Consider the following 27,605-nt stretch of genomic DNA (forward strand, 5'->3'; position numbering starts at 1 on the left):
TTAGTATTAACCTCCTACACTACGAGACTACTTTGAACAGTCCAGGACTTGGTTAATAGTCGACTACCATTTCTAGAGTTTATCAGAGAAATGCAAAGTTCACAGATACCTCCAGCAGCCAGAGAAATTTGAACAAAACCTTGTTGTTATTGGTCTGTCTATAACAGCCAGCTTAAAAAAATGGATCCTCTTGGGCAAACGGAGTTGTTCATGTTTCTTTCATGCAGTCTTTGACTGGTTGCAGCCTCCCTTCCTCCAGGTGAAAGCATCCTGCTCTAAAAATAGGAAGGGGAACAGAGCCCTGTTGCTTTGAGGGTAGTGGAACTTAGTCCCTAGACTTTTTGCCATTTGTCTTTTATTGCATTTGTTGTAAGTTAATGTCCACAAGGATGTCGTTTGCTAGGATACCATGACAGTGGATAACACCTCACTCCTGTGACTTTCAGGAACTACTCCTGCTTCAGTCCTACCTGTCATGTGGCATCTTAACTGAAGAGAGATGCAAACCAGTATATTCATTTCACCCATCAGTCACCTTTCCCCACCTTCCCCTCTGCATTGCCACTGAGAGGATGAAGCGAGCTGGCACAAACCAAAACCCTCTGAGCTAGCTCAGCTTTTCCCATGCTGCCTTCAAACATTGCTCAAAGCACCCCAAAATGAATGGGACAGGCCATCACTCACTCAGCAGCTAGTTTAGTTCTCACTTTCACAGATCTTTAGTCAGAAGAGGGAAACTGGAAAGTAAATGTTCTGCCCCAGGGGTGGGGAAGCTGCAAGGAGGACAAACTTCTTTCATGAAATTCCTTTTCTTTAAAGACAGTATCATTCTTCTGGGAGCTCTTGGCAGAACGACAGCCACTCTGACACTCAGTAATTATAAGAGAGAAGAATTCTCCATCACGGTCTTTAAACTCCTTCCCTGAACTTGAAGAAATAATCTTGACACATACAGAAATCAAACAGGACATGTATGTTTGCCATCAGAAATCCTTCATCAGAGTAAATATTTGCTTACTGCAGCAGAACGTTTTGAGTATTTGCCATTCACAGCAAGAATCTGGTAACAACATCCATAAGGTAACTGGCACTGGGATGATCTTGAAAGAGCTCGATGAAGGGAGACAGGATGGTGAATGAACTTCTTGGACTTTCAAAGCAATTGCAGGGGTGTAACTTCTTCAACAGCCGAGATCCTGTTGGACTTGGGCAGAGAACAGAGCCAGTAACAAGAGAACCAGTTTTACAGGCATTTTACAAGCACATTTTCAATTTCAGCTACAGCACATATTAAGCTTCTTACATCTGCTCTTCACCCCAGAGTGCCTTTGCCTGCAGACATTAACTCAGCTCTGCATCTTCTCTCCTCTGCACTTGTCCACCACGTGCTAAGAGTTCCCATGCGTGTGTGCAGGGAACTATTCACACTCAGCCCAATTGTCTGTGCTCAAAGCCGGATCCTATGAAATCCTGATATCTCTGGCAAAATAATTCAGAGGGGAGGCTTATCTTCCAGAACAAATCTGCTGGAGAACATTAGCAGTGAGCTATACAAAAGTGATGGTTAGGAGCTGGCAGTCAGCCATGCTGCAGTAGGCAGACCGCAAAGCTTGCAGTAAGGAGACTTATTAGGGGACATCCCACAGTAAATGTCCAAGAGAATGACATTAGCAGCATTTTCACCTGCATTTGGGACAGAATTGCATGTTCAGTCAAGGCTAATTCAATATCATACACAGTCCTGAGCTACAACTGGGGCCTCAAGGTGAAACAATAATTCAAGTAACAAATTATTTGCCTGCAAATAAGTCGTATACAGATAATGCTTTATCAGCTGCATAAATGGCTCCCAGTCAGTTAAGCAAGCGGCAGATATACCAGTGTGATCCCCTAGCAATAGGAAAGGGGATTGCCACAAAACAAGCACACTCTGCAGGTAAACAGTAGCAGACATGAGGCTCTGGAACTAAGAGGTGAATGAGACCCTATTTTCACTGCATAAAAGCAATGCTAGGTAGCATCCTGCAAGCCTTCTTCCTTTTCCATTGCTTTCCTCAAAGACCATTTTAGAAGAGGCTCAGCCACACAGATGCGTGAAATAAAAACAGAGGAGCAGACAGATCTGTAAACTTACCATATCAAGATCTGATAAGTTGGTCTGGGAAGTGTCTGGTCCTTTCTCTATTGGCAGGGTTGTGTGACCCAGAAGATGTTTCAGAAAGTGTTGGAATGTTTGGATATTAAATCTCCATCTTCACTTTGTTCAGCAGAAGCACCTGACTGTCCAAATACCCACACTGCCCTCTTGGACCTCAGTGGGTTCATTTTTCTATCCGGGACAGAAATAGTGACTGTGCCAGCCAAGACCTGCCTTTGCCAGCTCATGCCTCCCTGCATTGGTTTCTGCAGTTCCCTATCAGGCTGCACGGACTACAAGATAGGTGGAATTCAGTGCAGCACAACAGACATTCACACTGCTTCTAAGCAGCAGGACTGACTTATATTATGAAGCCCTATGTCTTACAAATATTGGGTTTGGCAGCATTGAAGTACTCTGGTGTCATCTCTGTAACTGTTCTTCGTGATGAGAAGGTAATAGTGGCATGACCAGAAATTACTTTTCTAAGGTGCTCCTCTGCTTTAGCAACGAGATGATTTATCCTTTTTTTGCAAATAGATGGTTCGTTAAACACACAACTTCTAGGTTTTAAAGTAGAACAGACATCACCCAAATCCTCCTGTACTACAGAACCTTGGTTCACTCCTAGAGCCAGGGATCATCTTGTACAATTAGACTCAAGTTTTGGGAAAAAGACAAAAAGGGAAAAAAGGATTTTGCAGTGACCAAATCAGCATCAACAGTACTGATAAGTAGTGTAACAGTACTGATAGTATTTGTAGCTGAGGGGTGAAGTCACAAAGCTCTAACCAACCTGGGGAAAGAGCGTGGACAAGCACCCTCCAGCCATTATAACCCTTTGCTCTTTACTCCCCTCAACCCAGAGCTGTGTCCCACTCCTGCTTCCTTCACGCAGTCCACTCCTCCAACTCAACATTTTCATTGCAGGCTTGTATTTTTAATCCACTCAGTCTAAAAACTTCCAACTCCACTTCCAACCACCACAAGTCCTTCTCATCTTTCCAGCCTGGTTTCTTTCCAGCTCTTGTTATTTAACAAGCTCTGCTCTTTGCAGACCTAGCTTTTCTTACTTCCCCCTCCCCAGGCTCCATTCCCATAGTCCATAATAGGCAGTCAGCACCCCCCCACACACACATACAGCTCTTTCTGTCTTCATATACTTAAAATCTCTCCATGATCTTCAAAGACTCCCAAGAGTTACTGGAAATGAGCACACAGCTCGGCTCCCTCCCCTTTGTTCTGACATCAACCACATGTCCACATCTGGACTCCTTTCCTCGCCTGCCCAGATCAATCAGTTACATTTGAGGCACGGTTATAAACTACAGAAAAGGAGATATCCCAGATGGGAAGCCTTGTGCAACCTGAGTAACAGACACTGTCACTCAATCCACTGTGCATCGAGCTGTGGTCCAGCACCACTCGTGACACCAGGGGTCTTGGCTGCTTCCAGTCCTGGGAGATGGCCAAGGAAGTTTGAATCTCTTCTGAGAAAAGTTCAGGCCCAGGTTGGAGTCATATGGCAACTCACAAAGCAATACTCAACTGTCAGCCTGCCCAGGCCTCAGCTGTTTTCCTCATAATGACTTGGATTTTCTCTATTTGGGCAAGTCCTGGGATGGCACCAGTTCCCCCCAACATTAGTCCCACCTACCTTACAGCCTGGCCTCATCTGGAGAAAGGGCAATTTGTAATCTCGATTACGTATCATTTGTAATCTCACATAGCTGAGAGCCACAGTCCATAAGGTCGACTGAACCCAAGGGAAACAAGACCCACATACTCGATTCTCAGAGGCTTTTCACAGTCCATAGCAACAGGCCAGTGAAAATGAACTACAGTAACACATACTGGTGAACAGGCTGCTCAGACTGATGAAAGGGTTACATTTCTATACATGTAAAAAAGATAGGAAGAGGAACATATCTACAAATAGGTAGAAAAGATTTGTCTTCCTGTACATGCCTTTGTCTTTAAGGTAGACACAGAAGAGACCTGAAGGAAGATCTTGCAGCAGTTTCTCATCCAAGTTCTCCAAGGTGCTGAGACCTATCACAACATGCTTGAACAACATCTTGGTAGAGAATAAAACTTTATTTTGTAAAAGTCAGAGAAAATGTTTAAAAAACAAGTGAGGAGCTGTAAATGAGGTAAAACACCATCTCCAAACAGCAAACAAAACCCCATCCCCTCCCCAGCTCTGACATAACACTTCCAAAGCAAGAACAGACGGCAGCCCGTGCTTCGGCAGAGGACATCTGGAGTTCAGAGCTCGTGCCTTGTCTTGCTGCTGGCGAGGGCTGTCCTTGCTGGAGGCTGGGGTACTACACCCACACTTCCCCGAGCACCAAGGGAGTCTGCAGAGCTCAGGTCTTCCCAGGAGGTAATAAATATGCTGCCACCACAAACCCTGATGATGACGACCCCTAACCACTGAGGAGGAGGAATAAACCATCAAGAGGAACCATCCATCACCACCACCAAACAGGCATGTTTGCATGCTACTGTCCACATTGAAGTGAAGAACAGGAGCCAGTCTGGAGCCCCCTGGAAGACCTCACACACTAGGACTGAAATCCATGCCCAGGATAGTCCTATTCAGCAGCTGCTAAAGTTTTCCTAACACCATGGTATTTGTTCACCCCAGAACTCACAACACATTCGCCTTGTCAGACAGAAAAGCAAAACCCCAAACAATTTTAAGATTTATAGTGGTGGGAGAGGGAAGGAGGGAGGAAAACCAGGAAGTTGCGAGTATCTTCCAGAGGATCCTGAGAAAGTTCAAGACCAAAGCAGCTGGTATCCAAACACCGAGGAGGAGTGGGACCTTTCCGTCTGCTCAGCCACTCCAGCCATGCTTTTTCCCAGGCTTTAGCTCCCTCTGTGGGACTCTGGGATGATCCTGCACCTGCTCAAAATGAAGCACAGTTAAAATCCAGGGCTGCCCCATCTTCCTGCAGCCCGTGCGCACAGGTTTGCCCTGAGCCAGGACGAGCTTGCTGCAGCTCGAACCTCAGGAACATCACCTTGCAGGAGCTGAAAGCAGACATGATAGACCCATTCCTAAAGTACAGCCAGGTACCCCAACCTCAGCCACCTTCAGAAACATCTGAGTTAAAATCCTCCAGCCCACACCTGACAGGAAAGAGTTCAGAGTCACCTTCACAGCCCACTGAGGCTGCAGGGAGAAGGGCACCCCAGCACCACCCCTGCTTTTGTACTTCATGCCAGAGACTGAGGGGGACCTGCCAGGAGCAGCCAAGCATTTCTGCACTCCACCTCCCCTATTATCCCATCTCTGTTTATATTTAGGCTGCAGAAACTACAGACACTTCTAAGAGGTTCTCTGTTGGCTGTTTTTCTTTCCCTGTTCTTGCCAACATGAAGATGCCGGAGACTTTCCACTTGTATCAGCACAGGTGCTATTGCCAACAGCTGCCCTTTACAAACCAGCATGTTTCCCTGAACCCCTGGGAGCTGGAAATGTAATTCTGTCAAGCTGCACATTCCTCAAAAAACATTTCTCAGAACTCTGTTAGGGAAAAAGGCAAACTGAGAACAGGGAATCTGTTTTGATTACTTTTGGGTGGGGTTTTTTTGGGGGGTGGGGTGGGTTTTTTTGTGTTTGTGGTGTTTTGTTTTGTTTTCCCTTAAGCCAAGTTGGTGACAATTTTACTTCCTCTCTTCAGGGTTGGCTCCAAAAAAACTGAACACAGCACAATTCTAAGTCTCATAAAATTTTAGATTTACTATCCTGCCTTTCTGCAAGAAGTTTTTAACATAGCTTCTCTTTCCAAGCCTCATGGGATTAACATGAGGCTGAGCTACCAAGGTTGCTACTTAACTTTCAGAACTTTAAAAAAAGCCTTTTGAAAGGAAGAAAAACCTCTTGAAATCATTTATGCGAGATAAGATGCTTGCATCTACCCTTCAAAGATTCGAGGGATACTAAAGAGCTGAGCCCCTTTGCAGCCCCACGAAATAGGCTAATGAGCTCTTGAGGACTCCACTTTCCCATGTTTACACAGACTGTGTACAAGGGGGCTTAAATATATTAATATAATAATAAAGTTAATGCCAAGTCTTCAATTCAGGAAATAATGGGACCCGCCTCTGCCTATAGTCCCACAAGATCACTGTATCATTTAACTGTTCTGCATGCTGTTAAAGTGATGAAAATTAAACTAATAAGAGCAGCTTTTGAACAGCTGGGTGCCTAGAGCAGTGGGAGCCTGACAGCTGCCCTCTCTCCCCAGGCAATTCATGAGGCTCCTGTTCTTTTGCAAAAACTTGTTATACAAATTAAAAAGAATTGTGAATTGATTAAAAAAAATCCTTTTTTTTCAGGCTTTGTGGTCTGGGAGGACAAGAAACAGATGTACATGAGAGGTTTACTCAGAGACATACCATACCCAGAACACAGTGTGCTTCGCAGGATGCTCAGCCCCTGCTGTGCCCCACGACCCCAGGCAGACTCGCGACCTTTCGGACTCAGCCCTTTTCACTGAGGGTGACCTGCAGGTTAGCGTAACTGCACAAGCACACAGGGTTTCATACTCTTTCTGAAGAGACTGCAGTTCCCAGCACACCACGGTTTACCCTTACTGAAGCAGTCAGGACAGCTGCTCTAGGTTTTTACCTCCTCCAGCTGCACTCTTGTTACTAAAGAGAGTGCTACCAATACCTGCTTCATAGACAGAAACCCACGCAGCACCCCAACCCCGAGTGCTCTTAAATGGATTCAGTCTTGACACCCCTGCATGTTCTGCAACTATCACCCATGAGGTCAAGCACAAGGAAGCAAGATGCTCACACAACCAGACCCAAGCAAGGGCATCAGTGTCCAGTCTTGTACCTGAAATGATGAAGAGCTTCTGTCAAGGTTTTGCTCCTACAGATTTTCTGTGTAAGCTTGGATGAACCACTTACCCTCTGGGGGTTTTTTATGATCGTCAGCAGGGATTGCATTACCTCATGAGGAACACTTGGGGCACTAAATACATCTGAACTGTGCAGTACTGAGAAATGTATGTGTGCATGGCATTTTACATCATGAGGAGCCACTAATTCCTTTTCTTGAGTTTTCACTGGTGTCCCGTCCTTGCTGGCCAGACAGCACTGCAGTTATTTCCTCATTTTACAGGCTTGAGTAACAGACACTACCCCAGCTCAGAGGGAAGGGGAGTGGATCAGTTCTGTAAATGGTTTCACCCCACAGGAGCATGATGGGGAGCTGCTGTAGACTCAGACAGGGAACCCCCCCCCTGAGGCAGCAGAAACCTACCTCTCTGTCATCTGCTTACTGATAGCTGTTCCCCACCCCTCACATCATGAAGCTGCACACAGGCAGGGCAGGAGGAAAGACTCACACTAGATCTTTACCAAGAAAGAAGAAATCAACACTGAGATGTAGACAGTCCAGGCTCAGGTGCTGGAAAGCAGGGGTTTTGTCCGCTCAGGGCCTGGCACATCCTTGTCCTTGTGGGGTTCTGGGCGCTGCCAGCAGCTGTTTGATCTTTGCAAAGGCCAATCCAACTCATCGTAGTGGCAACAGCAAATGGAGGAAAACAGCCGAGTCCGCACCACTCGCGTACAGAGGACAAACATAATGCAGTTGGCACCTCCTTGGAATGTGTTACCGATTCCCTGAAAAAGCAAAAAAGGAATTAACCAGTGCTGCTGCTACAGACACCCCCCAGAGAAGAGCAAACATCGTGTCAGACCAGCTATAGTACTGCCCAGCTGACAGTCAGCAACTTCCACCTAAATGAGAGAAACAGATTCAGAAAAATCAACCCTGCACCCAAAATCAGACCAGACAGCTGTTGTGGGTTGTCGTTTTTACAGCCTGTTCTAGGGCAGGAGCAGGCTGAGCCCTGCTGAGGGACAGACACCCAGCAGTTCTGGTCTGAGCCTGCTTTTCCTACAAGCAGCCAGCGCTGCCCAACACTCCTGTTGCAGTTATTCTCTGTAGCCACTAGATGCTGCTGAAATAGCTGTTGCTGAGCATCCCAGACCTGCCTGCCAGCAGAGAGCTGATGTTCTTGCAATGTGCTGCATCCTGCCACAAAAGTGGTATTAAGAGCACCAAAGCTTTATCTCCCTCCCAGATCCTCCTTCTAATGCGTTTCCTGACAAATACTTACATGCAGGACAACCAGGACTGAATTTTGCACTGCAGGGGAGTTACAGAGGGTCAGAATGAATCGTACAGTGCTCCACACGCGGAGGATGATAAAGATGACAGGGATGAGAATCAGCTTCTTATCTGCTATGGAAGTCCGGGGCTGAAATGCAGGTGCTCTTGAGAGAATGGGGCGATACTCTGAGAGCGCTGCGTGCTTCCACGGAGGGTGGGAGGGAGACAAAAACATGAACAAAAAGCTACACACATTGGACATTGAGCTCTAGGGATTCTTTCTAAAGCAAACTAGATTTTTGCATCTTGCAGGAAGTTAACAGGGACACTGTTACGAGCACCAGTCTTCAGCCACATTCTGCCTTTGCTAACACAAACATTCCTGCTGAAGCCAAAGGGTGGCAAATAAAGGATATCCGGCCCTTATCAGAGTCCCATTAAAGCTTTATATTAACTAACATCAACTACATAGTTGCCAAGAAACCAGGTCATAACAATGTAAAAAAAAAAAATGCAGTGCTCCACAAAATAGTTTTACTGGGCCACTGTTGTTGGCTTTACCACTTCGAAAATGCACGGCTAAAGGTCTGGCCTTGGGAAGGCCTCTTGGGAGTTATATATATATATATATATATATGCATATGGGGAGAACTCTGGCTCATCCTTCTCAAGCTATTCAAACTTCTGGCCTTCACCACGGCCACAGCCAGCAAGTTCCACAAGGAATTTACGCCCATGTGAACCAGTCCTTCAGTATGTTTGTCTAGAACCTGTTGCCTGATTTCTGACCATATACTGTCAGCAATGGGCTTTCATGGATTTGGACAAGCCAGCAAACCTCTGTATCAGCAATATGTAGAAAAAAATATCAGGGTTCTGTGCCCTGGATCAGGGTGGTTGGATGTGTAAGGCCCATGAGACATCCTAGGGTAGAGTCTCCTGGATGCACTCAGATTCCTGGATGGACGAGAGCAGGTCAACACAGCCCAGAGGAGCTGCTGGGACACATGATGATGAACACCAGGATGTTAATGTGGGTGAAGGGATTAAATCTCAGGATAGCTGGCCTGCGGAAAACTATTCCTCCTACCATCAGGTCTACAGAGCACACAGAACTTTGATGCACAGTATTCTCCTTCACTCCAGTACTCCCAGTCCTGACACCTACAGAACAAAGCTGTAGGACAGCACTGCACAGTGGCCTGTCAAACCCCATCCAAAGCAGTGCAGCTTCCCATCCACTCCCACGCAGTATTTTCCATCTGGAAAGCCCCTAGTAGACATCCTGTGTGTCCGTCCCACAAGAGCTACTTCCATAATTTCTCCTGCCTCTTAGGCTGTGCAGGAGCCACTACTGCAAAACCCACTTCAGCCATCAGTACAGCCCAAACCCACCCCTGGTTGCCTATTGCTCTTCCTTGGAAATAGGAGACCTCCTGCCAGTAAAAAGGCTTCGTAAGCAGGCTACCAGGCTTGGCAAAACCCCTAATGATGCAAAGAGAGATGCTCCAGTCCACAAGGCCCCATGTGCTGCTGCTCCAGCCCTCAGACCCCCATTAAGAGAAGAGAGTGACAACTGCCTGTCCTCAGCTTTGCTCCTTGTGAGAGGGTCAGGGCTGGGAGTGGGGAAGGGAGAGCAGATGCCCAGGAATCCCTGGCAGAACAGGAGGTGAGAGCCTGGCCGGGGGGTCAGGTTTCTGGGCAGTCACACTGCTATCTTTGACAGCTGCTGGAACACAGCGTCCTGGCTGATTTATGTCAGGTGATGCTGACAGGCACTCACAAACCCTTTCCAACTCCCCTTTCCCGGGTCCCTTAGGACTGCTTAAGACTACGTTGTTCTTCCAACTCGTCTGCAGAATCCTGCCCTAACCAGATTTGTGTTTATCCCCAACTACAACTGCCATAACTACACCACAGCAAGCAGGTTTGCAGTGGCAGCACTTCCCAGAAGGATATCTATCCAGGTGTAGGGATTTTTTTCCCCTAACACAAATTAGAGAAAAAAGGAATCCCTGGATGTAGTTCCTTCTGCCACTCTCAATCTACATTTCTGTATTATGCAAATGTTCTCCTAGATGCCTGGATTCTGTGTGTTCACAAGGAACAGCAGCAAATTAGCCTCTGAGTTCTGAAACCCTCCTAGGACAGGGTGTCTTCCTGTATTGTGTAAGCATATGGTGCCTAATGTTATATAGCACCCAGACTCCCAAATGGGGCTTTGTGCTGCTAGTACAAAACAGGTATTCATAAACACAAACTATCATTAGAGATCCTAAAATGACTGAGGTTAGGTAAGTCCAGATGCCAATCTCAGGCTTGGCACAAGTGGAACTGTGGAAGGCTGATTAAAGCTGAATTTTGTCCTTCACATCCTGTTTTAATTCTTACTTCACATTTTACTTTAATCTTCACATTTCACTCATGTAAATCCCACAGCCCTCGTAAGTTTTCAAAAGGCTTTTGCATTCTTCGTGTGCTAAGTCCCCGTGTAATGATGCTGCAGGCGGCTCAGCCAGGTGTACTGCTTCTGCCAGTGCGTTTTAGTGGTATCTGAAGCAATTCCTGCCTGTGTAGCTGCTAAATATGCAGCAAAATCTTCAGAGCATGGGAAGATATAACCAGATAGCAAGTCTGTAACCTACGCTGAAAGCAGCAAAATACTCACCGCTCTATTAATGTGCTTCTTGATGAGGATGTAGAGCACCGGCAAAATCACATAGGCCAGTATCTCCCAAACTTTCCCCGTTAACAGCATCCACAAGACCCGATCCTCTGCATCCAAGTTGACCCAACACCAGCCCACAGAAACATTGGAGGCATCATAGCCAATCTTCTTCAGAGCAACAGCCGCCACCGTAATGCCAAGGGGGACTCCCCAGCTGAGGAAAGAACACGAAGAACAAGGTTAAGCAAAGAACATACTCAGTTTAGTCCCTCCACACCTCAGGGAAAATGGGTGACAGACCAAGGGATTCTCCATCAGACAGGATGCCAACATCTGGGCCGAAGGGAAGCGACTGACAAACAGGTATTTGACAACATATGAATGTGGACAGCAAATCCACTTCCTGGGGACCCGCTCTAGGAACTTGGATCCCCAGTCCTGAAGGCCAGATGCATAATGATGCGCTACGCTCCAAGCTGGAACCTGGCCTGCACAGCAAGCAGGTGAACAGGAGACATCCCACCTATGCCCCTTCTCCCCTGGATACAGGTGAGATCAAGGACTTGACAAGACCAAAGCATCATACAATGTGACTATCCTGTAGGACCCAGCCATTTGAGAGCAAGCAGGCAGATTCAGAGCTTTCAGTACATGAGCAACCAAATCCCACATACTGATTCTTAAGCACATAAGGAACCAGCACACAAAGAAATCCACAATTTTATTCCATTAGTGGGTTTTTTTGTTTGCTTTGTTTTTAACTGGAAGTACAGTCAATATTTTGGGAGCAAAAGGATAATTTCTGAAGGATAAAGGGCAAGTTTCTTCCCCCAAAAAAAGCACTGGCAGTAACAGCAAAAAGCTAAGAAAGCAAAGAGGAGCCACATTCTCATAATTTGGAGCTGTCTTTTGACTTTGGCTTCTCTCTTGACAGCAGAAGCATATATAGGGAAGCATTTAGAAGAAAAATAACTGTGGTGACACACATGAATTAAGTCACACAGCAGCTTGGGCTGCCCACAAAAAACCATGAGGAAGAACTGAAAAATTCCATGAGCCCAAATGTAAAAATTCTCCTCCCCTTCCTGGGTGCTGTTGATACCCAGGATTTCACAGGCCTGCCCTAACCCGTGATGTACATACAACTCATTAATGACTCCACAACTGAAATACTGCCCTGCATTCAACTGAATGCATCACCTGCCCTTCCCACAGTCATCCTCAGAGAAAGGTTCTGTGGAGCCTTAAGAGGGACAAGGGACACTTCAATAAATGACAGAAATGCTTCATAGAGTGCTCAGATGGAGCTCCAGCATAACCCTCCTGGTCTCTCCAGACACAAAGAAAACAAAGCCATTACTGTATGGCGCTCATTACCTTCCTGGTTCACGCTCATCCTTCACTGACAGCCTGGAGCAGCTGCAGAGAGCATGAAAAGGATCTTCCTCCTAAAATCCGTTTCACATGCATCAGACTATGTAGGCAACCAGCAGTTGCCTAGACCAGATTATCTGAAATTCCACAGCCCAACTGAAAAATCAGGGATAATCCCATGATATTAGATTTCAAAAATACCCCATTTCCTACTCAAATAATGTCTGGGTTCACCTACTCACAAAACAAATGTAAATATAATGCTGTAAGAAATTCAGAGTCAACCTTTTAGCATGCTTAGAACATTTTGTTTCAATGTTCAGAACAGCGAGTACTAATCCAAGCCTGGGTTGTTATTTAAGGACAGTTCTGCTGCAGGAAGCCCTCCCCATGCTATTATCAGAGCAGGCTTTCTAAAAACATCCCAAACATCGCCACCACCATGGAATTTTCTACACAACTCAAGACTCATTTCATTAAAAATGGTGACTTGCCTCAAAACTAGGATTACAGATGCAAAGACACTCAAATTTCAGTACACTTGGAAGAGCTAACCACTGAGGCAAAGAATTCAAGAGAACTGGCACTTCCTTAAAGAAAACATATTAAGGCACACAAGCACAAATGAGTCCAGCACCAAGAAAAAGGAAATGTATTAATAAACTGATTTGCCTAAATCATGATCTCCACAGTGACCTGAAAGTGAAAGAGAGTTATATGAAAAGATAAAACCAGGTCAAATTACAATGCATGGATATAAAAGAGAACAGTGTTAAGTACGTACAGACTCAGTAAGAGAGGTCACAGTAGGAAAAACTGGACTATCAGACGAAGGATTTTAAAAAAAATCTTCAAGTATCTAACTAGTGAAAGGAAGAAGGTGGAAAAAAACCTGTCACACATCAGGCATTTTCAGGTATCAGATGGCTGTTACAACACCAAGGAGTAAGGATTACAAACTCGAAGTTAGAAAGAATCTAGAAAGTCATCGGACATTTCAGTGAACTTCTCAGCTTCATTTTAGAAAACTGGAAAGGAGAACTGAGACTAGTGATTTGCTTATTCTTAAGAACCCCTAAATGACAGATTCTGAAGGACTGGAAAACATCAATGCCTTATACTCATCTAGAATAATGGAGGAACGTAAGAATCAGAATATTATACACCCAAAGCATACATAAAGACTGGAAAAAGAAGGATCCAAAATAACACAAAGAGGTGGAAATTTTACTCTAAGCCCCAAAGACCGTGCAATTGTGTAGGCTGGGGCTCTCAAAAGCACTCTTGGATCTAAATGAAATTAGTGTGGGAGAGAAGGGAAAGAAGATTACTCCTTGCATCTCTGTAAAAGGCTGGCAATCCCTTCTCTAAGACAGATACAACAGTATTTATTTCCCTAATATAGCCCCCGGCAATCAATTAATAAAAAAAACCACACAACCCAGCTTATCTTTCCACATCAACACCCATGCTGCATTTAGACAAGGTAAGACAAGGACCCTTAAACTATAGCAGCGTACAGCTCCAGTCGTACTGGTTTTCTTGTCCTCGGTATGCCTGGGTCAGATTGCTTAATACCACATTTTGATTTACACTGCACAGCTGCCTGCCTTCCCCCCTGACTCTTACAAGCAGGGAAGATTTGCAGTCACCTGCCCGCACAGGTTAGACAACAAGCCATCCCACCAGCAAACCTGCAGGCAAATCCTTCTGGGGACAGGAATTTTTACTCTGTAAAGAGAAAAAAAAAAAATCAATATTCTGGATATACCAGCCAATTTCAGGAAAGAGCTTTGAGCATACATTGTAGGCAGAACTCCAGACCAAATCTGCTCCAATTTAATTTTTGCTCCCCTGCTTCAAGCATCAAACACTTTGCAGCACCCAAGTGCCTGGTAGAAGCAGGGACTCCTCCAGAGAAGCATGCAAGAAGTTAAAAGCTAAGGCACCAGCGGTTAAGTAGCTGGCACCTTGGTTGGCCTGGCCTACAAGCGTTTTATAAACAACATGACAAAGCCACAGCGAATTTCAAGAGATCCCTGTGCCAGCTCTGAGCCCAGCTCTGAAATCCAGCAGTGGCACTGTCAGAGTCACGCCGAGGCAGTCCAGGAGGACTCCCACAGTAGTGCATGAAAGGATCCCCGAGTACTCCATGGACATGCATGCATATATACATACATACGTGTGGTTATAAATGTATATATAAGCACACACATCTATTTTATGTACACACACACACACATATACATATAAAAAAGTGTGTATGTGCTTCTAACCATCTGCGCAGCCTGATCATGAAATGCAAATACTTCAGAGGTTGACAGCAAGTGCTGTATCAAAAGCAAAGCAAGAAACAATCCCAAAGTGGGTTCTGGTCCATTCCTCACCCTGAGTCTGGATCAACTACTCTCACAGCAAAGATGACATGACCCAACTAAATGATACTCGATATTGAGGAATTCAGAACAAGCGAGGTAGCCTGGAAATTTACACTCTGGATGCCAGAACTTATACCTTACCACTGCATAAATATTTTCAAAGCCAACTGTAAGCTTGTTTTCAAAGGTCACCTGAGCTCACCAAGTTTAAAACCAAAACAAGAGCCTGTAGCTCTCTAGTCTAGCAGTAGAATAGGTGGATGTGTTACCACATGAATCAAAAAGCAACAAACCTGTTTGACGGGTTTGATCCAGTGTGACATCCTAATTTCCCTAAAAAGAAAATTTCAGGCACTGACTTCCAACACATATTTAGTCAGCTCCACTCAGCTAAAGAACAGTCTCTGCTTATACTCAACATTAACAAAGTATTCATCTTTACAAACACTTGCCCTTTATTGAGTAGCTGCTTGTGAGGAGTAGGAAACACGCACAACAAAACTCCATCCTGCCTTGAATCCCTTCCAGAAGGGTCTCGGAATGACTCTTCACACAACAGTCGCCGCATGACTGCATGAAACGAGGAGGGGGGGCAGAAATCCCAGGTTCTTGCCTAGACAAAAACACTGGAAACTTACCTTTCAATCCTTAAAACATCATCTGCCCTTTGCTACCTTTCCTTTTGCCCTAGACAGGTCTCTCTCACCTACCTCCTGCAATAAAGTACGTACTACCATCTTTTTGTATCAGTTGCAGCAGTTCTTATCTGCGTGGTACTAAAAAAGATTTCGAAGCTAACAGCACCCTAGATAGCCAGCAGGACTCTGAAGCACTTAAAAGTGCGAGCGGGGCCATCTCCAAGCATTATGTCCAGAATTTGATTTGATGATTGAGTTCTCAGGTAAGGATAAAAGTGCAGGGAAGGAAAGAAGGAAGATGTGTCACAAGGGGATGGGCAGAGAACAGGTCCTCACTTGTTTTCTCTGGCTTTTCACACAGATCATAAAGCAGAATGAAGCTTTAAACACTGGCTCTGCACAGAATGGGAGTCATTTATGAAGCAGAAGCCAGCAATAGCTCTTCCATGCAAGCTATCTATATTGCCCTTCAGACAGAGCAAGCGGAGCTGATCAATACCAAGAACAGAAGATGGCATTTTATTTTTACTGCAAAGACCTGAAAATAAACCTAGCAAATTCACCCAGAGGAAGTTCAGTTTGAACACTCCCTTCCTCTCTGTCTCAGGGTTAGAGCAATCTTTCAGGATTTTTACAGTTCTGAGAGTGCACAGATTACAGCCAACATTATTTCAGTCAATCTATCCGGTTCTTTCCGCACTTTGCAGCTGATGAGACTGAGAAGCATTAAATCAGATGAAGCAGTCAAAGTACAGACAAAAACCACACAAGCGATTAGCAGACAGGAAAAATCACAATTAGGCCAGATTTGCATCAACTTTTTGATGTAGCCTGATATAGGCAGCATGCCCATAAAGAAGTTGGACTCCTTTTTTCTGTTCCTTCAGCAGCACGTGGCTCTACTGGCACTCTGTCCTCTCCATAATTCTTACAGTGCAATTCTATTAACTTGAAATAAAATAAGAAACCCTGCTGTCTCACTGCATCTTCTTTCAACTTCACCAACAGATGCATGTCCAGTCACCTCGGGCTTCCTCACACGCAGTCCTCGCTGTCGAGCGCTAATTAGAACAGGTAGGGCAGGAATTGAAGGTCCTCCCTGATTCACACCTTGCCTTAATGTCTTTCTCTGGCCCATCTTTACCTGGACTCAACTCCAACTCAATCATCTCCCAAATGATACTGTTTGAAAATAAAAGGCAACAAATATTTGACTGAGAAACCAAAGAAAATTCAGTACTTGCCTGATGGCTCTTTTTTTTTTTTTTTTAAAAAAAACCCAGATCATTCCTCTTATGATTTATTGCAAAAGCTTGGCAGCACAGAGGACTAAAGGATCACTGTTTTGCTCAGCGTGGAGGTAGCACATGATTCCACAAGCTCTAATTGCGTAATGAAAGCTTTTACTAAACATGATGTGGAAAATCAGCTCGCTAAGTAGCAGAAACTGAGACAAAGCCACACTGTGGTACGTTCCGTCTTGCTTTCAATCAAACATACCAAAACAACCCTCAAGTGCTTTTCTAGCAGCCTCCTCTCTTGTAGGCTACATTCTCCTCTGAGAATTGAATTACAGCAACCTGCCTGGGGAGAGGGGAAGGATCTCGGGCCAGGCTGACCGGGAAGTCAGGGACCCGTGGAAACAGATCCCAAACACAGGAGTTTTGTCAAGCAGCAGACAGGTATCGCAAACACAAGTTTCATGTTATTTCTAGAATGTCAGAGCAGGCTGCGGAGGGAAAGCAGAAGCCAGGATTTGCAGAATCTCTTGCCAGAGATTTTTCTAGGTGACCTTAAGCAAAAAATTTTTAACTTTTCCACGTCTCCATTTCTTCACTTGGGAAGGCTGGAGGGGGGGGGGGGGGGAGAAATAAGCAGGGCTGTTTAGTTAAAAGACAGCAAAATCCCTGTTTAAAAGGGGACTCGAGAAGGGCACGCTATCCTTAAGGAAAGAGCAGGTGACTCGAGCAACCATCCAAGCGCTTCATCGCAGAGCAGAGCGTGTGGTAGCTCCTGGCCCCGGCGGGGGGGTGCCTATGGGGTCCACACCTCGTGCCCTCGCAGGACCAGCCGACAGCACCCACCTCACGGCGTGGAAGCAGCAGAGCAAGCCCGTGCCTGTGGGCGAGCCCCTCACGATGGTGATATAGAGGTAAAGGGCAATGGCCATGGTCCAGAAGAAGGAGCTGGTGTTGGCGAAGGTGGACATGGCCCCCTGAAGCACGCAGTCCCAGGAGGTCCTGTCGAAGTCCTGCAGCACCCCGTAGAAGTAGGAGAGGGCTGAGAGGAGGTCGGCCAGCGACAGGTAGAGCAGGAGCTGGCGAGGCCGCGTCCGCAGCTCCGGCCACAGGGCGTGGGTGCAGACCAGGAGGCTGGAGCCCAGGAAGGAGAGTCCACAGGAGACCAGCACGACCACCCGCTCCGAGGTGTGCAGCTCTGTGGGGGGCAGCGGCGCGGGCATGGCCGAGAGCGAGGCAGGGCACAGCGACACGGCCCCGCGCCCAGCCACAGCCGGGCAGAACAGCGAAAAAAAAAAGAAAAAAAATTAAAAGAAAAGAAAAAAAAAGCTGGGCGGGGAGGCAAACGCCCCACTGGGCTCTGGGCGAGCACAGACAAGGAAGGGGCGAGCGAGGCAAGGACAGGAGCGCGGCGGGAGCGGGAGCCCGCCCCGGCCCGGCCCCGCCCGTCGTGGGGGCGGCGGCCCGGCCCCCCCCCCCCGCCCCGGCTGGCGGCTCCGCCACCGGCCCCGGGACGCTGCCCCGAGGGAAATCCCCGCGGCTGGCGGGGAGGTGGGACCGCTTCGGAAAACCTGCGGTGCCGCCCCCCGCCTAGAAACAAACCTTTTTTTTTTTTTTTTTTTTAAAACCCAAAAAACCCGCCGTGACTGCCTGGTGCAGTGTGACAGAAGGAACCGGCTCAGAAATCAAATGCTTTTTTTTTTTTTTTTCCTCTCATCTCCTAAAAGCCACACTGGACAGCTTTCCTCCTCTTCTCCTACACAGAACTCTGTCTTTCCACCAAATATGTTGCTTCTCAGAGGGCTCCCGGGCAGTTTGGACCCTCCACATCCTGCCAGGATTAGACCAGACCTGCAACCCTCCCCCGGTTCCGTCACCCCCCCGAAGTGGCACCAACCTTCCATCTTTACCTTCCACCTTCTTCACTTTGAAACACTCCAGCACCGACTCTCGCAGCATCCTCCAACCTGTGGAGGAGAAAGCGATAAGCAGACACAGCGCATTCGCTACCACGTTAAACACATTTTAACGTTTCTGTTGTGAGAAAGCGCTTCCCCCCCCCCCCCCCCCCCCCTCAAAGCACTTACAAGTTGAAAGCATGTCCTTGTTTGCTTCTAACCTGCCAGACACTTCATCGGCTTCCACAACTCATACCTTGTACCTTTGATGTGATGTGCTCAGTTTTCAAAGGCGATGGTTATTGTTTCAGGTGTCTCGTTCCCTCTGTTTAATCATTTCCTAGCTACCGAGCCATGAAGGATCCCTGCTGAACTCAGTTTTTAACAAGGTTTATTCTGACCTGTAAAACCAGGTACCTTCTCCTCCACCCAAGCTTCCTCAGCACCCTGAAGCTATTTAACACACCCTAAAAGACACATCTGATAGAAATATCTTAAAACCCCACGAATTCGGTGTTTGCATACTACTTTTGGCCATGTTCTTCTTCCAGTTTTACATTATCATGTTCCAAATTGAGAAGGGGTTCTCAACATTTTAAATAACTTCCTTTGACCAGTATTGTATTTAAAACACACCATTTCACAACAAAGTTTTTCAGGATAACTGGTGTTTAATTGAACTCTATTTTTGCACTATTGCTACTTTAGTGAAAAACAACAACTGCACTTTTTAAAAAATAAACCCACATTCCCCTCAGATGTCTAAGAGGGCTACTACTGCTTACATGTTGGGGTTTTTTTAAGGGCAGGTTTTCCCATTTTTCCACTACAGCAATTTCTTCTTCCACTGCTCCGCGGCACAGCTGTCTTCAAAACCTCCAGCCAGTTCCACTGCTTCCTTAAGCTTTTGATTATCTTCATCTGGTTTTGACTTCTAAGTTCAAATCCAATTTTCTGATGAATCCTGGAAGTCCTTGGGGATACATCAGTTTGTCAGGGTAAGTCTTCACACCCACTCTGCCAGTTCACAAAGAGCTTTTCGCTAACATTCAGCTATGCCTTAGCTACCCAGGATTAGGTGCCAGTTCTGAATGAAGTCTTCAGAGCTCTTTAATCAGATTGATTTTAATCAGTTTTGCCACAGCACAAAAGGGGGCCATGTGGGTCAGCACGCAGAGCACCCCACAAATGAACCACCTTACATTGCCTTTCCTGGGCCATCCAAACACACTGCTCTGCTCCAGAGATCCCCCCCCCCCCCAAGGACAAGTCACCCCAACACTTCCCAAGAAGTTGCTAGACAGAACTTCAGAGCTTTTTAAAATTCTCTTTACTAAGTCTCCAGCTATATCCAGGCTTTGTGGTCACCTTGATGCATCTGTCATTTGCTCAGTTAAAGTTATTTCCTTTGGAAACAACATGATCTTTCTACATATCTTTGTGACCTTTACTACTCATTTAAACTTCAGTCAAGCAGGCTCTTACATTTAGAAGTTTATTTTGGAGCCTGATGCCCTCCGCATGCTCTTTATAGAAAAAGGAAGTTGCAGCAACTTGCATTTCCCCTGGACACAATCTGACACTAATAGCTTTAACTAATTATTTTGGGCTTTCTTTAGCTACCATCTGACCCAAAAAAAACCCACGAGACAAAACTTTGTCAAGGCTGCATTCCCAGTTGTTGCTCTTACACATTCTTGGCTTCTTCCCTGTTCTTTGGTTTCCCCTTCCCCACTTTTATAGCACAAGACACCCACTTATCACCAACATCCAGACAAAGCACTTCATCAAATACCCTGGCTTTTGAGCGTTGCTTTTATTTTGGGGTGAGGGATGTGGCTCTACAACACAGCTTAATTAAGTCTTGCAAGATAGTTGTTTATTTCTACAACTTACAGTGACCTGACAAACTATTTTTTTTAGAACTGGAGAGAAGGGAATCTCTGAATCACAACCACAAGTTAGTGGAAATGCAAATTCTAGTTTTGTCTCAATTCACTGAGAGATGTCTCTTTCCCTTAGCAATCAGAAAGAAGTAGGACAGGCATAGGATCTTCTGCTGGATCTCTCTCCATTTTCTAAAAATAGGAATATGGTAAATTTACACACAGAAGTCATCACTCAACAGAAGGCCATGCACGAAGTTAGTGCTTCAAAACCACGTAATAAAAGGCAGATAACTTCTTACTAAAGATTCCCCACTACCTTTCATTTTCTTGACATCTGCATGTGCAAGACATTGCTCCCCAGCATCTCTGGCATTCCTGTAATCTTGGTATCGCTACCTTCTAACTGCAGGGTGTCCTTGCAGCTGTGTCTGCCCAGATACACATTCCTACCTTCAGTCCCATGGAATCTGCAGTTGTCCAGAGAATAGAAATACTTGGAAACTGCCTAAAGATACGGGACAATTCAAAGGCAGTGTTGTGTGTAGCTCAGACTAGTAGAGAAGTAAAAATCTAAGCAACTAGCTTGTCATAAAGCAACATACAAAATGAAAATTCTCCTTTGAGAATTTCACCTTCAGATACTCTTAAAGCAAAGGGAGGTGAAGCAACATGATATTTGGTGGAAAGACACAGAAAGTCTTTTTTCCTGACTTCAGTTCATCTCACCAACTACTAAACGAGCTTTCTGACACACAGGCTACACCCTGCATCTTATAAAACATCAGCTGAGCTGTGACTACATACATTTACCTCCACTAACCATGAGAGAGAATGTACTGACATAACCTTTTCAAAAAAAAAAAGAAAAAAAAAAGGCTTAAACAAGAAGTTTCTAGTTTGCCTTTGCAGCTGGCTAGGAAGCTGAGGCCCAGTTCTCAGTGAACTGGCAATCTGGTTATATGCCTTAGGGCTTCTAAGTGATTCTTAGGGGCTGAGACCCCCACAGCACCTCTGCATACCACAGGCACAATGCTGGCTTGCACAGTACCATGTTACTCTCCCGATTTTGTGCCAGACCAGCGAGACAGCTTTTATCAGAGATGAAGACACTTCATGGAAGAAGTATATGAGCAAAAGTTCTGGTCTCACACTATCTCATTCCCCTGATGTGTTCAAAGGCCAACTCTGGGTTCACCAGGGGGAGAGAAGAGTCCAGACTGCTCCTGAACCATTAGGACACTATTTCACACCACAGCTTCAGAGCACACACATGTGAGGAAGAAAAGACTCAGCACCATTTATAGCTGTTTGTTTCTGACACCTAGCCAAGGGAACCCAAGCTCCTTTTACCGCATTCACTTTAAGGCCACAGACATAATGACAACAGAATATTCTCCAAGTGCCACTACCAGCAAGGCCAGCCATCCTCACTACCCACAAGAGGTCACTGCTGTTCCAGACAGTAATATTTTTCCCCATCACCATTGTCCTGACCTACAAGATCTAACAACATCCTGATCTTTATCTCTGATGAAGGCAGATGGCTCCAACACCAGCAGATGTACCCTGTTGCCTTCTGCCATCCCTGCTCCATGCCCACAGCTTAGACAGAAGCAGTTTCTAGTAGGAGCTTGAAAAAAAAGTAGAGCCCAGTTTCAGTGCACCCATAAAAAAAAGTAGGTGTGTACTGAAATAACCAGATTTTTTTTTTTTTTTTTTTTTTTTTTTTTTAAATCAGCCATTAGAGGCTCAGTTTGACAAAAAACTGTTTAATGTTGTAGTTTCCAAATCACCATGCAGTTCCTCTTAAGGAAGTCAGTACAACTGTTTCTTGTACTCACTAGCTTCTCAGGGCTCAGCGTGGGGCCAGTAAGACACCCAGCTCCCACCCTGCTCCGAGGAATGCAACATTAAACGCATCACACAACCTCTCACTGACACAGGTCTTCTGCACAGCCTGGCTACTCCCATGCAAGACATCAGGGATACATGAGAGCATCTAACCAAGGGTTAACATAAACCTCATTCTCTGAAAACATAAACCTACCTCTGGAATCATAACATAACAAAAAGCTAGCCAACAGTTTTACCAGCACCTGAGCTCTTCATTTCTAGGAGAACCAGACCATTTTTTTAAGTCATCACCTGATGCTTAGGTTCACTGCATCAGCTGAAAGGAAGTCAGGGAAGCATGGTTAAGAGAAGGCTTCTGAGAGACACAACAGTCCTCATGTTTGTCCTTTGTTATTTTTTCTAGCATGTGACAAGAAAAAAAAAAAAATCTCCATTTCTAGCAGTCCTGGCACACATTAAGGACCTAATCCTTGACTTTATTAACCCCATCTATTCCATTTTGGCCACTAATACAGGCAGCTTCCGATATAGCATTAATGAAAGACATCTAGGGCTGCTCAGGAAATTCCAAAAAGATGACTGACAGCCTTCATCATAATTTCTCAGGAGCTGCCCCCTCTAGACAACAACAACTTCAAATAGATTTAGAAAAATCAAGCAGAAAACCCACAAGGAAAAACATTCCCTACATATCTATTAAGCGCACTAAGCAACAAGGCAGTCAGTTAAAGAGGTGCAGACACTGCAGCCAACTCTCATGCGGCTTTTCTTCTCAGAAAAATAGTTTTCAGAGATTTGAAAGGTTTTCCTTGGCAAACATGGGGGTCAAGACAGCTCTGTAACAAGTATAACTTGGTACTACCAAGTCGACTAGGAGGAATCTGACATTTGCATGTGAAGAGTCACGCTGGCAGGTTGGCGCAGTGAGAGGCCACGTTACATACAGAGAACAGACTTTCTGGAAACAGAATTACAATACACACAGAAGTACACAGAGCCAGTGCAGTCATTTGGAGCTATACAGGATATGTACTGTTTTCCCTGACTTTCATTGTGAGGGAAACTGGAAAGTAAAGTTTCATAGTTTTCTAACTAGTTAGTTTGAATTCATTCTAGGTCCTGCGGAATTAACAAATACTACACGAATTCCTATTTTATCTTGGTTATGCAAGACCAAATACTGTGACTCTCTCTTCTACTTCTAGAATAATACCTACCACTCTCCTGCTTCCCATCCCTCTGTGGTCCAACAGTAACTGAGGTATGTGCTCCAAGGCAGGCAGGTCTGCTTTCAGTGTCCGAGTACTAACCTGGGCATGTTAGCTCTTACTCCAACCTGGCTCCTAGTGATTCTCAAGAGGCTGAAATCTGCAGTCCCCTTATCTTTAACCAGACCAACATGACAGGCAGCTGTTAAGAGTAACAAATTTTCAGCTGTAGGCAGGCTGGCATTGGGATAGAATGGCCCCGAGGCAAGCACGACTGTGAAACCCTGCTGGATCCAGATGAGCCTGGGATTTCTGCAGTCCTTCGTGTTCCACCTCCAGCGCACTGGAACCGCAGAGCAGTGGGTGTACGTAACCACTGAAACAGGACACACACCACCTACCGCAGAGCACTACACTGGAGCTCTGTTGCAAGCCCAATGGCTTTTTTTTTTTTTTTCATTAAGAAGAGATGCTTAGTCATTATAAGCAGTTTTCCATTAGCATCAAAAACGTGTAGTCAGGCTGCAGAGATCACACAAGAATTCAAGCCAGCAACTCTCAAAAAAGCCACGAGCAATGAGAATTTTTTGCAGGCAGAATGTAATTAGTTACAGTGCTGGAATCGAGCCAGCACAATCAATGAATTAAAGTATGCTCCAAGATAGTTTTTCATTTCAAATTTAAATTAGGAGATTAATATGGGATATTCCTTCATGCTGTGGCTGCATGGAGAAAAATAAAGATATTAATATTGTACATTCACAATGAAACACAATATGCCATGAACAAAAAAACCTGGTCTTAAGGTCACCCAGCTCAGGCTCAATTATGGAGCGGTGGCACTTTGGGAAAGGGCACTTGCACAGAATACAGAGAGGCACTCTTTGTTGTGATCTTCACGGCAATCTTTCAGTGCGGGTTTTTTTTTTTGCCATTCTCATTACCTATAATAAAAATGTATGGACTGCATCTCTTACATTTAGTAGCAGGAAAACAGGCCAAATACTAGTATTTTTGGGGTGTAGCTTTTACTCTAAATTGAATTGGAGGCATACACCATGCTTCACAACAGAAAGGTCTGCCTACAACCTGTAGTTTTAACACAGATGAGACAGGAATATAAAAGCTAATAATGAGACCCTCAAGTAGGAAAAGTCATTAAGCATGTCAGGTTACTGAGCTAGAAGCCTCACTCAAGTTATTTCACATAAGTTATTTGAAACAGATTTGTGAAGCAGCAAAGAGACAATTCTGCTAAAGGGTGCAACAGAGCCCAGGAGACCATTTCTTTCACTGGCACAGAGACACTCAACATCTACAGTCCAGAATCCAAATACGATCTTGAAAATGGGTTGTAACACACTGTATCGTACTCCTCACCCTCCTTCTTTGAAGGCAGGCATAAAATATTTAACAATTTACAGACTCTCTCTCCACGTGTGGGTGCTGACTGCTCAGGTCCCAGCCCAGCGACTACCATTCATCCAACTAAGGGGTCAGCTGCAGTCACATCCCCAACGCAGAACTCCAGAACACCACTTGGTATTTAACAGTGTCGTTTGCATCTTTCCTAGACAGCAAAGAGCACATTTAACAGAACTATTTGCAATGCAGTGCCCACGTATTTACAGAAGCTAACTGGATGGTTAGTCACTACTAGCCATCCTGGTGTAAGCACTAGCGCAGGGTTACGTACAGGAAACTTGAAGAGCAGAATATTAACTTATAACCTGGAATTCAAACTCACTGACTTTATTAACACAGGTGAAGCTGCTCACCTGCTAAGTGAGACAGGTCAAGCCCCACATGTTTGTCACCCCAGCCCCATTCCAGTCATCGCACCAGTCCCATTCAGCCAACACCCAGCTCAGACTCAAGCATGGAGCAGTGGCACTTTAGGAAAGGGCACAAGAAAGGGCATTTACATCGAATACAAAGAGGCACTCTCAGTAGCGATCTTCATGGTGATCCTTCAAAGATATTTTTTGGCTATTCTCATTACCTGTAACAACACACCCTGTTTCTCCCCAAAAAGAGTGGAACTGATGCTCATCTTTGGCTCCATAAAGAGGAAAAAATCTGAAAGCAAAAAGCCACAGAGAAGTAGTATTTTATCAGGAAATCTGATGTACTAGCTCAAAACATGTCTCATGACAAATACCCTGCTAAAGCAGAGACGAAGTTTCAGAAGACTTGCAACAGAAGCCCGTACTCCCTTCTGGCCATCCGTTATCTTCTGAGAGCAGAACTTTCATGAAGTTTCACAACTCCTTGTAATTAGTGCAACTACGTCCCTGTCTGGAAAAAAGGCACACAGAAGTGTGGGCAACCAAAATCATAGCTATTTTTTTAAAGAGGGTTGGAGCTCTAGTGTCCCTCGATCATGACACCCAGCTCATGCCAAGTCAGTGAGGGCCATAGAGAACAAAACACAAAACCAGCTTGGTCTGATCAAAACTAATGTAAGTGCTTATTCTCTGTGTGAATACTGGAGGTTTACACAAGATTTAGGCAAGGCCTTTACTTCTTCCAAGGTTGGGGTGCTCTTGCATTTCCTCCCTTAGAACAATCCCATATCATACATTTGTCCCTTCCATAAAACCTCTTATCCAGACAAGGTAAGAGGTAATGTCTCATTGCATAATTAACATCTAATTAATTCTTCCCCAGAAAGATTAGCTACGTTTCTGGGCACCTGACTGCATGTATTTGCAACGTATAGCTGCTGACCAGCACCCAGGAGAAATAGTGACTAGAGGCGAGTTGCTCCCATGTGAGGCTCAAAGCCAAGTTAGCTTGTCATTACCAGGCTCTGGTTGAAGCTTGGATGAATTCCTCCTAAAAGCAGGCCTTTGTCCCAATAACTAGTGTTGCATTTCTGCAGCGTTACTAACAATAGCTGGTATTTCACTCTCAGGAAGATGCGTGTGGGAATGACAAAGAAAGAGCAAAGTAACTTGCAACATGTTTATCTTCTCTGTTCTTCATCTCTTGTCTTTGACACAGTGACCACATCATCGAGCATCCTGTGGCACTTCTCACATGAGCCCTCTGCTCCATCAGACGCCCCAACACAGTACACCTGGGCAGCATCCCAACCTGGATCCCCATCCACTTCTCAAGCCATGCAGATACAAGGCAGGCCCAACAATGTGTAGCACTTCTAGGGCAGTATACTTGCTGATTGCTTCCTCGACTATTGTTCACAACAACCAGCTAAGACACTGCCAAAGAAACACTCACAGCTGGCATCACACAAGGAGGGAAGTTAGGGCAGGTTGTTCGAGCTTCTCCTCTCTTCTCATTCACAGAAGGCACGAGCCTGAGGACAAAGAAAGAGTCAATGAAGCAACTGCAGCAGTACTAAAGAAAACAGCTTTCAAGGGAGAAGAGGCTCAGACCCATAAATTGACAGTAACCCTGTCCTTTACCCCCAAATCTTGGTTAAGGCCTCCAAGAACTACAAATATTAACAAGGTAAACCCAGCTTACTCGCCTCCAATCCATACTTATTTCAATAAATTCAAGTTTCACAGACTACCACTCAGGCAAAACAGTGGAACAACAGTGCTTCCAGATGCTTAATAGTTTAAGACACAAAGCTGTTCAAACTCTTGGTGGGTTGACTCGATGGCACAGCTCTGCTCTTAGGTCACATATACGACATGTTAGACAGAAAGAGAACTCACTGGGAACACAATCATCTGCAAAACAAATGAAAAAGGGACCAATACTTATTTGTACTGCAGCCATTTGACTTTCCTATTGTACATGTGGAACAGCCTGAGATACACAAGATACGGTGTTATCTAGCATTCCTGCAATCTTCAGTTCCTGGAAACACATGAACATGTGAGAAGACAACCTTCAGGACAAAGCAATTCCTTAACTCTTGCATCATAGCCTCAGAAGCGGGTTATTACTTGAGGGCCTCTTGTGCAACACTTGAGTATCAAGGTGAAACATGCTGCATAACTAGAAGCTCACTGGCTTTCAGCCGCCTCTAATTTCTTTCAGTGATCCCCTGGCAACACTACATCTGTATATTCTGAGACACCCAAGCCTTCTGTTCCCCCTCCTAATGCGCCAGGTTACAAATTCCAAACACTCAGGAATTTTGTCTTGCTATCCAAACACAAACCGAGTGAGGCAAGACTCTTGATCCTTTCTTGCTCTCACCC

The 27,605-nt window shown here is 45.3% G+C and overlaps 1 protein-coding gene across 8 annotated transcripts in view; it reads right to left on the reverse strand.

Annotated features, from left to right (window-relative positions):
• Window positions 1-4,215: 4,215 nt before the first annotated feature.
• Window positions 4,216-27,605, reverse strand: part of GPR157 (G protein-coupled receptor 157) — a 30,379-nt gene continuing 6,989 nt past the window's right edge. Inside the window, exons 1-7 of one of the 8 annotated variants that reach the window (XR_012626093.1) lie at window positions 19,259-26,636; window positions 18,486-18,542; window positions 17,422-17,773; window positions 10,948-11,161; window positions 8,287-8,481; window positions 7,510-7,786; window positions 4,216-5,048 (exon numbers count right to left, since the gene is read on the reverse strand). Coding sequence is in view for 5 of the 8 variants with exons in the window: in XM_074848110.1 (XP_074704211.1) it covers window positions 7,565-7,786; window positions 8,287-8,481; window positions 10,948-11,161; window positions 17,422-17,773; window positions 18,486-18,542; window positions 19,259-19,394 (1,176 nt within the window). In the remaining 3 variants the exon portion in view is untranslated. The other 7 variants (XM_074848110.1, XM_074848112.1, XM_074848114.1 and 4 more) reach the window with 7 other exon arrangements.

This window comes from Strix aluco, chromosome 22, assembly GCF_031877795.1.
Source record: "Strix aluco isolate bStrAlu1 chromosome 22, bStrAlu1.hap1, whole genome shotgun sequence".
NCBI lineage: Eukaryota > Metazoa > Chordata > Aves > Strigiformes > Strigidae > Strix > Strix aluco.